The following is a 13,241-nucleotide window of genomic DNA, read 5'->3' on the forward strand; positions in this document are numbered from 1 at the left end:
CATCCCAAGGCATCCAGTGCTTCAGTGACATAGTGGGAGTGAGTGGTGACAGCTGGACTGGGTTGTGTGTTTTTTTTTCTGAAAAGTGTGCATTTAATGTGTGGTAAAGCTACTTCATGAGATGCGACTATATACTAGTGTTGTCTAAAGAAAATTTAGACTCTTTGCGTCTCCGTGCTGTCTGGAGAGAACAGACCCGAAGCGAGAAACTCGTAAACCTTCCTGTGGTTTTATAGCAATGAAAAACGGTAGGCTAAGCTATTTGAATGGAGTTTATTTTCTCCTCTGTCCATTGTGGATGCATAGTCGTTACTCTGAAAAGTGGTGAGAGTAAACCCCATAGGGCGGGGTTTCTCACCCCCCCTACTTTTCCTCCGCTCTTGCGCCTCCTTCTCCTCTCTTTTGGAGTTGGAGTGGCCACCAGCCAGCTTTTGATTTAAGAAACATTTGTCTTTCCCGGGATGTGAAAAGGGGGCCGTGGCCGATGTACAACTAGTTGGTTTGAGGCGGGTTATTTTGAGCAAGTCTGTGTGCAGAGGCACCTCAAACGGAGAGAGGGAGCGAGTGAGAGCGCACGGCGCACAGACCAGACGCAGGGAGGAGAGGGAGAAAGGCGCACAGATTTCAGTGGCACTCAGCTGGTTCTCCTGCACACTGGATGCGCGCAACAGCTCTGTGTGACAAGGGAGGACAGATAGAAACAAATTCGGATGTCTTTTTTATGGAAATTCAGACAACTTGACCGAGCTTGCATTAAACAATCGAATGTTTTTCATCTTGCTCCGCGGAGAGAGCAATGCAGCTGCTGACTGAGCGGGCGCACCATTTAGCAAGTTAAAACTGGAACTGACCTGCACCGCATTTTGCAGCTATTTTTTTTTTATTTTGGGGGGGATCTGTTATTGGGTTCCACAGCAATGAAACAGGAGAAAATGACGGGACTCTTTCTGACAAGAATGTGGAAAGTTCTGGCTGTTTTGGCGCTGGCAACACAACACACCAGTGGTAAGACACTGAAATATCAGATTTATGAGGAGCAGAAGGTTGGCACAGTTATTGCTCGTTTAAAAGACGACGTCGGGGATGTTTTGGCCAAACTTCCCAGCTCAGTGTCGCTCCGCTTCAGAGCTATGCAACGAGGGAGCTCGTCTTTCCTCACTGTGCGCGAGCAGGACGGCGAAATCAGCATCAGGACCAAAATTGACCGCGAGAAACTCTGCGAAAAGAACCTCAACTGCTCCATTCAATTTGACGTGCTGACTCTCCCTACTGAGCACCTTCAGCTGTTCCACGTTGAGGTGGAAGTACTGGACATCAACGATAACGCACCACAGTTCGCCCGCGCCGTTATCCCCATCGAGATTTCCGAGAGCGCGGCCGTGGGAGCGCGCATTCCCCTGGACAGCGCCACAGACCCCGACGTCGGGGAGAACTCACTTTACACGTACGCCTTAGAACCCAACAACTTCTTCAAGATCGACATCCAGTCCAGGACGGACGGAGTTAAATACGCAGAGCTGGTGGTGCTCAGAGAGCTGGATCGGGAGGTGCGCTCCGGTTACGAACTTCAATACACAGCCTCTGACAGGGGCGTTCCCCCGAGGACGGGTTCGACTCTCCTCAAAATCAGCGTTGCCGACTCGAATGACAACAGCCCGATTTTTGACAAGTCCTCATATGTCATCAACCTGCCAGAAAATTCACCTGTTGGCACTCTGCTCATTGACTTAAACGCCACGGACGCGGATGACGGCACTAACGCGAAGATAGTCTACTCTTTTAGCAGTCACGTGTCTCCCAAAATAATGGAGACGTTCAAAATAAACCCTGACAGCGGTCACCTGACCCTCATCAGGCGAGTGGACTATGAGACCGTTAACTCTTTCGACATTGATGTGCAAGCGCAGGACATGGGTCCGAACTCCATGCCCGCTCACTGCAAGATCCTGGTCAAAGTGGTGGATGTAAACGACAACAAACCAGACATCAGCATCAATCTTATGTCCTCTCAGGGGAACGGGGACGCAGCTTACATATCCGAGGCGTCTCCTTTGGACACGTTTGTGGCTCTGGTGCGGGTGGAGGACTTGGATTCCGGCTTGAATGGAGAGGTGGAGTGCAAACTCCACGGTCAGGGCTACTTCAAACTGCAGAAGACATATGAGAACAACTACATGATTCTGACGAACGTGTCTCTGGACAGAGAAAAGAGGTCAGAGTTCAGTTTGACTGTGGTGGCGGAGGATCGAGGGACTCCCAGCCTCTCTACTGTCAAACATTTCACCGTGCATGTGACTGATGAAAATGACAACCCGCCACGTTTTGAGAAGGGCCGATACGAAGTATTTAAGTCAGAGAACAACGCCCCCGGTGCATATGTGACCTCCATCATGGCCACTGACCCCGACCTAGATGCCAACGGACAGGTGAGCTACTCCATCTTGGAAAATTCAGTTCACGGGAGCTCCATCTCCACCTACGTCACCATCGACCCCTCTAGTGGCGCCATCTATGCGCTGCGCACGTTTGATCGCGAGGATGTGAGTCGCATCTCGTTCGTGGTGCAAGCCAAAGACGCGGGGAAATCACCGCTGCTTAGCAATGCCACGGTTATTCTGAACATTCTGGATGAAAATGACAACCCTCCAGTCATTGTGGTCCCCCAGCTGTGGAATTTCACTGCAGATGTCCCTGCATCAAAGTTCACCGAGGCTGGGAACTTGGTCACTGTGGTCAGGGCGACTGATCGTGACACAGGGGTCAACGCTGAGCTCATCTGCTCCATTGTCAGCGGCAATGAGGAAGGTTTCTTTCTCATTGACTCGAGAACTTGTGAGATTCATGCCAACGCCAGTTTGGAGAACTTCCCCCATGAGCACGCAGAGCTGACAGTTGTGGTCAGAGATCAGGGCAGTGAGAGCCTCAGCGCCAAAGCTGTTCTCAAAATCACCCTCTATGAGAACATGGAGAACCACGTGCAGGTTATGGATCAGGGGGGGTCTTCTTTGGATGTGTCCCTGATCATCATCATCTCCCTGGGGGCCATCTGCGCGGTGCTCCTGGTCATCATGGTGGTGTTCGCCGCCCGCTGCAACCGCGAGAAGAAGGACACCAGGCACTCCTACAACTGCAGGGTAGCAGAATCTACACACCAGCACCACCCGAAGAAGCCTTCGCGCCAGATCCACAAAGGTGACATCACCTTGGTGCCAACAGTGAACGGCACTCTCCCAATCAGAGCTCACCACCGCTCACCGTCGGCCACGCCTCCCATGGAGAGAGCCCAGATGGGGAGCAGGCAGAACCACCACAGCCGCCAGTCCCTCAACAGCCTAGTGACCATCTCATCCAATCACATTCCAGAGAGCTTTGCGCTGGAGTTGGCCCACGCAACTCCACCAGTGGAGGTGAGCACACGCAGACACACAGTCTCTCACAGAGAGAGAGAGCGAGAGAGATAAATTACTCTCAGAAATTTTAAATATGGTCCCCAAGCCCCCTTCCAAATTTTCTGTCTCTCCTTCTCTGACACCCACCCACACACACACACACACACACACACACACACACACACACACACACACACACTTCCTCATGCTCACACAGCTGTCTCCGTTTGAGCAAATTAACTCATCTCCACGTGTGACAGTGACTTAATCAACACTGGCCTGTAGTTCAGACTGACTCTCATTAAAACTGCTGATGATTATAGATGTGTCTTTGTCTTTTACCTTGTTTACACCCTGTCACCATTTACCTCCATCATGCCCATGACTCACCCCTCAGTCATATGTCTCCATATTCATCTAGACTCATCCTTGCCCCCCACCATCTTTTCATTTTTTTGTTTTTTTCTTGTTTTAACGTCATCCATTTTGTCTCATCCATTTTCAGCAGCCTTTCCATCATCCATTTTGTGTTTACTCATCCATTATTTTGTCTTTTGTGTTGTCTCTCTCTCTCTCCCCCCATCCCTCTTCAATTTCCCATCTGTTATTCATCCTCCCACCCTTTTCTGTTTCTTTTTTTTTTGGTTTGTTTTATTTTGTTTGTTTTTGTCATTTTTTTTTTGGATGTAGCAAGTCTCACAGCTTCTGTCCATGCTCCATCAGGGCCAGTACCAGCCCAGACCCAGTTTCCGTGGCAACAAATACTCCCGCAGCTACAGGTAATTTACCCCTACCCCCTTCAGCCACTCCAACCTTTATGCCCTTCTTCCTCACCAAATAAATAAGATTATTTTTTGTTTACTTTTTTAAACCACTTGTTTGTTTCATTGTGTATCACGTGTTCCAACAATTTGTTGTGAAGTTTTATCTGTCAGTTGATCAGTTACATGTAAATGGTGTGTTAATGTATTTTTTCCTCATATTCCAGTTTGTTATCACACCGATGCCATTCAGTTCAAAAAAAGAATCATTTGTCTGAATGTCACAACCGTTTTCTCGGTACTGCTCCTCCTAAAACATGGGCTCGGGTTGTAAAGTGTGCATCCATCACTATTTTCATCATAATATCCCGCCTTATGATCTCTAGGTGATAGATTTATTGATGCCCCTAGTGGCTGCTCTGATAGATTTATTGATGGGATCTACCTGCATGTAGAATTTATGGGCTGAGCCTTTGCCTAGAGATTTGACAGATTCCAGAAGCAGCCTCAAGTTTGACATGATGGATTTATTTGTCATTAGTCTTCTCTCAGGACAGACTGACTTATTCAGCTTGCAGCACAGAATAGACTTGAATCAGTGTTTATAATCTTGTCTTTCTCTGCCTTTCTCCCCACAGGTATGCATTACAAGACATGGACAAGTTCAGCCTGAAGGACAGTGGCCGTGGGGACAGCGAGGCGGGGGACAGTGACTGTGACATGGGGCGGGAATCCCCCGTGGACAGGCTGCTGCTGGGGGAGGGCTTTTCTGACCTCATGCACCTCGAAATGCACCATCGACTCCACCCAGGTGGGTTTTCAGTGACAGTCTGCATCAGACAATAAAAGTTTTGCACATTCCTCAATCAGCTGACGCACATACCAAACACCATCGATAGCAGCAGCTCTCACTCAACTATCACCTAACCTTCCAGCTGATACTCGCCTCTCAGATTTCACCCTGTTTATGCAAAAACTTGTCATTTTCTGATTAGTCTTGCATCATTCCACTTTGAGTCAGTTGACTGTGAAACGTGCAACTTCTACTTCTGATCTTTAAAATGAGGGTAATCTAATCTAAAATGATGCAGACCTGACCCAAACTGTCGCCCATCACACCACACCCAGTCCTCAAACGCTCTGCTTGCCTGGCAAATTTCAGCACCACGGACAGCGTCAAGCCTAAGTTCATTATTTGTCTGCACACCTGCCTTTACAGCCACTTCATTCACCGTGTTGGCAACACAATCCCCATTGTAGTCAGCCCCATTCTTCCACGCAGTCCTCATTTCCGCGCTCGTTATCACACTGGGAGAGGTTACAGTGTGTCTGGTTGTTTGTGTTGTTGTGTGTGTGTGGTGTGTGTGTGTGTGTTATCTGCCCCTAAGATAGAGTCGTGTCTGTAAAATCCTCCCTGGAGCGGAGATGAGTCGCCTGTCACTCATCGGTATGAGTCTCAGGGTGCTGTTTTTTTTCCCCTCCCTTCTTTTTCTTTTCTCCCCCCCTCCCTCAGTGAGTGACAGTGGTGCACTTTCATGTCTGAACTGAGGAGAATTCATAGTAATTGCTTTTAGAATGATGTTATTCTGTCTTTCTCTCTCCCTCAATGATTCTGTCCCTCTCTTGCTTTCTGCTACATGCCCGAGAGCTCCTCAGCATCTCTCTCTCTCTCTTTTCTGTACTTGTTAATGTATTCTCAATCTTTATTGAGATGGATAAAGGGAGGGGTGGTGGACATGGGAAGTCTTTCTCTAGCTGCTTTTTTTCTCCCTTCCAGAAAGACTTGGAGGTTTTGCAACCCTCCTCCCTCCTTTTCCCTCCCACTATCTTTTATGCTAATATAAAAAAAAAGGCAGGGGGCGGGGGAGGATAATGAGCCGAGAGGGAGGATTACTACTGTTTCTCTTCAATAGATTTAATTTGTTTAGATTTTTCTATTTAGATGGCCACATTTAGCTATTAACACTGGATATGATAATAGGAACCAAACAAGCAAATCCCTTGCTCTGCCTCATAGTTTGGAAATGTGGTTGTACTTGGAAAAGCAGCCAAATTTGACATTGTCATCTGCCTGAAATGGCATTTGGGTGGGATCTTGCATTTTTTTATTTATTCATCTAGATCCTGCTATATACCTGGCACCACCTGGAGATTTATGTTTTAAGCTGTTAATATCGCCAATCTGGTCTTCTAAGCAGGAATATGAAAAGATCAGGAAGAAAAGCAGGAAACAGGAAAATAAAAAAAACATAAAAAACTACCAAGCTAAGCTGTGATTTCAAAATTAATGAAAGACTGAAGCACTGCTCCATGAAATATTAAATAGCTATTGAGCATGGATCATTCTAACAGCATTTCTGTCCTTATTTCCATGCACAAAAAGCAGCACCTTGCCCTGCTGCTGAACTGCAGAAATGTAACACTACCTCACTCTCTCAGGGTTCATGACTTGTATTATTTAGGTATTACCTCTTTCTGTACCACAGCAGCAAAGAACTTTTTCAATACTCACACTACGATCTGAAGAAGATTAAACTTCTGTTTTTTCTAAAATGTATTTGCTGTTATTTCCTTTTCTGTTATCACTTGATCCATGTACAATAAATGACATTTTGTGTAGCTGGACTCTCTCCTGAGTATCTCTTCTTGTTTGTTTTGTCTTTGTGCTTTAGCCATGAGACTGTGCACAGATGAATGCCGCATCCTGGGACACTCTGACCAGTGCTGGATGCCCCCCCTCTCCTCGCCCGCCTCCTCAGCTGACTACCGCAACAACATGTACATCCCCGGGGAGGAGTCCTCCCAGCAGCCTCAGGTCGACGATGACCAGTCCTCTGTTGACTCGGAGCGCCGCAAGAGCTTCTCCACTTTTGGCAAGGAGTCTGGGACCGAAGAGGTGGGGGCAGGAGGAGTAGTCTCTGGAGGCGGAGGAAGTGGTGGTGATGTGTGTGCAGCTGGAGGAGGGGCTGGCTCTCTCCTCACAGAGATGAACTCTGTCTTCCAGAGGCTTCTACCACCTAATATGGACTCCTACACCGAGTGCACTGAAACAAGCCCGCCCTCGTCCTCATCGACCACCGAGAGAGGAAGCGGACGTGGTGCCGGTAACCATAGTAACAACGCTGTTCCTCAGGACAACCGGAGAGGGCTGTTGCCAGGCGGTAAAGGTCCCACCTATCCCCCAGGTGTGGCTGCATGGGCGGCCAATACCCACTATCTAAACCCAGGAAGTGGATCCGTGGGGACCAATCATGTTGCCCCCTCTTCTTCTTCTTCTTCTTCTTCTTCCTCCTCCTCGTCCTCGACCCCCACTCCAAACTCTACCAACGGACAGCCGCCACACCTCAAATGGCTGCCAGCCATGGAGGAAATTCCAGAAAACTATGAAGAAGACGACTTTGACGGCGTCTTCCATCCAGGTCACCAGAGCGGCAAGCGCAGCGAAAGCCGCCATGAGCCTGGCATGGACGCTAGCGAGCTAGTGCACGAGATCAACAAACTACTGCAGGACGTCAGACAGAACTAGAGAAAGCAAAAGACAGAAGGCATAGCATGGTTTTACAGTGTGCTGGTAGGGCGGGGTGGGGGTGGGGGTGGGGGTGGGGGGGTGCGACGTTTCACCACATCCTGGTAAATGGTTGTTCTTTGTGCCAACATTTAAAAAAGAAAAACTTCATGAGAACTTCTTCTTCACTGTACTACTTGTCTTGTTTATTTAACCAAATCTCCTCTTTACCTCTCAGTGCTGAGAGACTCACCAAGAGACAGTAAAACACAGCACTGAAGTTGTGACTGAGGTGACTTGAAGGCATCAAAGCGGGCGCTCAAAAAGCAGATTTCTCAGTTGTTATTACAGTCTCTCAGAAAGTTGCTTGAATGAGTGATTTCAAATGGAAATCCAACCAACAAAAACTGTACTCTTTCTTCATTTTGTAATGTTTACAGCAGTGTGAACAGACTCAGTGGGGAGAAACCAACAGTTGTGTGATCTAATTTCTGCTTTTACAGTGTACAATATTGTACAGTGTCTGTGGAAAAAGGCAAACTCACTTGAATATTGTGCTATGTCTCCTGTTTTGTTATGATGGAATGTAACTGTACAATTTGACCTTTGTATTTTAAAAGTACACTCTTTTTTACTTCTATATATTTATATGTGTCCATGTATGTTTGTACAGAAGAAGAAAACAAATGTCTATTTTTTATATTTGTCACTGCATGTCTTAATATCACTTAATGTGTCTCTTTTTTTCTCCTCTGCCCAGTTTTTTTTGTAAAACAGCTGTATTTAATTTTGTTATTGAATGTGTGTGTGTGCATATTAAAAAATAATCACATTCCACTGCAGTTCCATGTTGGAAGTGGATTTTTGTATGGTAACATTGTGACCAGTGGATGATAAATAAAGTGGAGGGATTCATAACAAGGTTCAGTTTGAAAATCCTTATTAGTGCTGGACATTTCTTTAAATGATTGCGCAAATTCTTTCATCTTGAATGTCTGTTTCCTTTCATTCCTCATCCCTACTCTTCATCAAGTTCTTTCATTTGCCCCCTCTGTCTCTTAGCACCCTCTAATGCTCAGTATCACAACTGCATGCACAGCCAAAATGTGTGCTTTCAATGGCAACCCCTCCCCAGGCCTCATTATAGCACATTTTGCACGCGTGACTCTGCTAATAAACACGCCATTAGCTATGAATTTATTCCTAAATGATCTCTTAAGATTAAAATGCGTTTAGGCGTTAATTTGGTTTAGTGTAGAGATTCTCCTCCTCACTCTCTCTCATCTGTGAAAGCATCACGCTTATGGTAAATATGCTTAGCGATGGAACAGCACTTGGCAATAGCCAGACATGATGAGAAATCAAAACCATGATATCGTACAACACAGCCATATGGACTGGTAATGCAATAAAGAGAACGAGAGGGTGTGAGCTTCTCCCCTTCATTCAGCCTCCTCATGATAGTGAGGGCTCATTATAGCACAGTGAGGAGAAAACACAATTTAAAGTCGCATTTAAAGGAAGGAAAATTCAAAAACTAAGGCTAAATGGAGCAATTAACCTCATGAGACAGAGCTTTAACAAGGTAAAGGTCAGAATTTGCATACACACATACACACAGTAACTGGGCAGACACGAACATCTACGTCTACACACCCTCAACACAAGGCCACACACTCTTATAGACACGTGTACAGTAGAGCGACACATGAGAAAACACACGCATGAAAACACTTAATAATGACCTCATTTGTCTTCATCATTAAAGAGTCCAAGCCTCAATAAACAGCAAGCGCTGGCTGTGTGTGAGTGAGGAAAACAGAAGTGTGCTAGGCGCTAAATTAGCTTAGCGTCCTGGCATCCAGACCAGCTCTGGTTGTAGCAAAGCAACAATAAGCTACCCTACTAATGAGTCACAGTATGTGTCATGAGTTTAATTGCTTTACAGGAATGCTTTGGGTTTTTGGGGTGATTTTATTTTTTGAAAATGCACTTAAAAGTTAACTTAGCAATATCCTAGCTCTGTTTGAAGGTAACAAAAGTCCCCCTATAAGCACCACTAAAGAACACAAATTGCTTCATCTTATGTGCGAGCCAGCTCTTTCCCTTTATTTATGCTATGCTAAGCTAGCTGGTGCTGCTTGCATCCATTTATTTAGCATATGAACAAACAAAGTCTGAAACCATTAACTTTCTCGGAGTTTGTCTTCGGTAATATAAAGTTGGATAACATGACTTTGTTTTTTATTTAACTTCTGGGTACTTCCATATACACTATTTCATAAAGCAAGTGTGTGTCTCGTTTCAAAATTAGATTGGCAATACATGATGGAAGATGTTTAGCAACAAGAAGTTTCTGTGGCATAGGGTAATGGTGTGTGTAATAGAAAAAAAGAAGAAGAAAAAAGGCGCACAGTGAAAGGATCCAGTGGTGCTCATTTATTACCGCTCACATAATTAATTTTACACAAACATGACAGTGGCACTGATACGATGCTGAAAGATGAACCCCAGTTTATTATTGTCTTAGTAAATCCACCATTAAATTGTTTGTCAGTATCGCTTGCCTTTCACTCACTTTCATTCTGACACCCCCTCTCTTCCATCTTCACTCTGTCTCTCCTCCCCTCTGCATATACCTCCATATCTCCCTCTCATCTTCTGGCTATTTCTGTCTGTTCATCTGTCTGTTTGAGGCTCACATGCACCCCCCCCCCCCCACACACACACACACACACACACACAAATACTCTCCTTCACACACAAGCAGACACACACACACACACGCATCCAAATCCCAGCAGCATTCTCAGCTCATATCACAGCCAGCCCCCGAGTCCCCACAGGTATTAGAATTTGTTATGCTCCTCTCTGCTTCATCTCATCTTGTCACCGTCTGATTCCTCCCTAATCACTATTTTTGCTAATTGTTTTCTTCTCATCGCATGACACAAAGTATTAAGTCACACCTTTTACAGTCCTGCTTCTATCTGGATTGTTTCGCACCTTCCTTATCTGCTTTCGCCTTCCAAGTGCATTTGTTGATTGGTATTATGGCAGGAAATTAAGATGGCAAGGGCTTGTGTTAAGCGGGGTTATTGGCGCCTGCTGACACAAAATCAGCTTTCATCTCAAGTCAAAGACACCACGGTGACCCTCTGTGCACTAGTGTCAGGAAAACAGGATATTGGCAAACCTGTAATATACACAGAGTAAACAAGACATAGTGGTAAAACTGACATGATGGAATTCTTTTATTTTCTGCGTAGGCTGCTTTATTGTTGAAGGAATTTCTCGTGTGAAGAGATTTTGGTCAGGTGGTCCATTTTTGCATCACATCTGCCAACTAAACTGTCGTCACTGGGCTTTGAAAGAGGATTTATATGCTGGTAAGTGCAGCCTGTGAGATGACTACCAGGGCAAGAGAGGCCCTGTTTTGATTGTCAGGATGGATGATAGCTTGACCTCAATAACAGCTTTTCAATTCAAAATTGGAGAAGACGAAAGAACAGAGATGAACATCTTAGCTCTAATCATCAGATTCAAAATGACGTTTTGTTTTTTAGATATAGACATATCAGTGGATTTCTGTCAGAAAGTTTTACATTCCGAAACAAAAGACACAAAGCTGTCTTGCAGCATTACCAGCACACTGATGAGCACAACCAGCATTTATAGATTCTGGACTTGCCTGACATGCTTGCTTGATGCATTACTATCATTGCTTTGCTTGTTAGTTTTATCGTCTAATGTCTTTGTTCTTGACATGTTGCTTTTGTTATCTGCCGGGCCATTTTCAGTCAGTTGTAGAAACACTGAAGTCTACTCCTAATACAGCTCCTGACCTTAGAAAAACATATAATTATAATGTATTGTAATCTTTCTTCTTGTACTTGTTCATTTAAGTAATTACTGCTTGAAATTGCTTTCAATAAACCACTGTCTACTTGTGATGCTTCCTCACATGTTTAGGTTTTGACTGTCTGCATGAGTTGTGAGCAGTTTAGTTCAACCAGCGTTGCTTTTCTTTGTCAAATTGTCACATATGTTGGATTCCACAAGAACGCACACTTCATTCTGCATGTATTTTTCTGTCTTTTTGTTTTTCATTTCCCTGAGTCAAGTTCCCCAGGTTAGGAAACACTAAATGAAGTGTTTTGCTATATTCTCTGAACACTGTATTCTGTCACATATTTAAATCCAAGTGTAATACATTCTCAAATTGACTCAGGGTGTGTTTCAAGTCACATTTTTGCTTTATTTTCACTGTACACCTTCTGCAAAGTGCATGCACACTTCTACTAATTTACTGGCACAATTTCCTATTTTCTATAAGATAAAAGTCTAAGAAAACAATACATGTAAACTTACTGGATCTTGTCATTTTCACCAATTCTCACAACATACATGAAGTGACAACTGTGTATGCACGACGGCAACAACACTGAATGAATTATGCGCCGTGATGAGCGCTGTGACTCCATCAAAAAGCCATTAGGAAGGTTTTATCCAGCAGATGGCACTGTGGGACCAATCTTCCGGCAGAAGTGAATATGCATTCAAAGCAACACTCAGAGCTCAAGCTACTGCCACACATTCAACAAGGCCTGCTGAAGAGCAGTAAAGAGAGAAAAAGTACTAAGGCTGAGTCATTTTGTCACTCTAATTGCATATTGGTTTATGCATCTACAGTTTTTTTTGTCCCCTTTTCAATTTTGTGCAACCAGGACTTGTGTGAATTTTATTTTTCTTTTTTGGTTTTTCTTCTTGACTTTTTTTTTTTCTGGGAGCGTGAACGTGCATTTGCACTCGTCGTGGCAGTAAATGTGTGTGTGAATAGCTGCTTGTTTATGTGCCTGTGTGAAGCACGAGTGGGCGTGTTAGTGTTGTTCTTTGCATGTGTCTCCTGCAGACGGGGGTAGCTGGGTGTGCTTGCCGTACTCTCACCCTCTAATAGATATCCCCATCCAGCTTGCCATTTAGAATTGGAGAGCAGCCAGTTGTATGCTCTCCCACACTGACTCTCTCACTCCCCTATCCCTCCTACCTCGTCACTCTCTCTCTCGCTTTGCACAATTGGATTAGTGCAGAGTGATAGAGACTAAAGACAGAATCTCACTGCTGCAGCCAGTAGCTTGGCCTTATGCCACATCATATAGACACACATGCGCATGTACGACCCACACACACAGCACCACTGCTGTCATTCTACCTCGAGGCTAAACTAGCTACTTTGATATCCAGATGGCTTAATTACTGCATGCGTATAGACAATCCCACTAGTTTGTGTGTGCATGTGTGTGCATGTGTGTGCATGTGTGTGTGACATGGTTGGAAATGGAGAAGACAGTTTTGTTCTGGGTCGTGATTTTATGCCAGTCTGAACGTAGATTATGCAGAATTAAAAGTGCATTGGAAAAACAAAACATTGAGGATTATGGAGTTTGACACAAGTTCTGTTTGTACCATTGCGTTGTCTTTCAATTATATGCCTAAAAGAGGCAACAAAAAGCAAAGAGCTTTGAGTCACATTTTTTTATGAGGAAAGTACAACACCGCAGTCTATAGAGAGCTGCATTGCTAATA

The 13,241-nt window shown here is 44.9% G+C and overlaps 1 protein-coding gene across 1 annotated transcript; it reads left to right on the forward strand.

The window, feature by feature from the left end:
• Nucleotides 1–277: 277 nt before the first annotated feature.
• On the forward strand, nucleotides 278–8,578 carry pcdh18a (protocadherin 18a). The gene is made up of 4 exons (XM_022195321.2): nucleotides 278–3,407; nucleotides 4,113–4,168; nucleotides 4,789–4,961; nucleotides 6,823–8,578. The coding sequence occupies exons 1-4, from the start codon at nucleotides 918–920 to the stop codon at nucleotides 7,674–7,676; spliced, it is 3,573 nt and encodes a 1,190-aa protein (XP_022051013.1). The 5' UTR covers nucleotides 278–917; the 3' UTR covers nucleotides 7,677–8,578.
• Nucleotides 8,579–13,241: the final 4,663 nt, after the last annotated feature.

The sequence above is a fragment of the Acanthochromis polyacanthus genome, chromosome 3, assembly GCF_021347895.1.
Source record: "Acanthochromis polyacanthus isolate Apoly-LR-REF ecotype Palm Island chromosome 3, KAUST_Apoly_ChrSc, whole genome shotgun sequence".
Classification (NCBI taxonomy): Eukaryota; Metazoa; Chordata; class Actinopteri; family Pomacentridae; genus Acanthochromis; species Acanthochromis polyacanthus.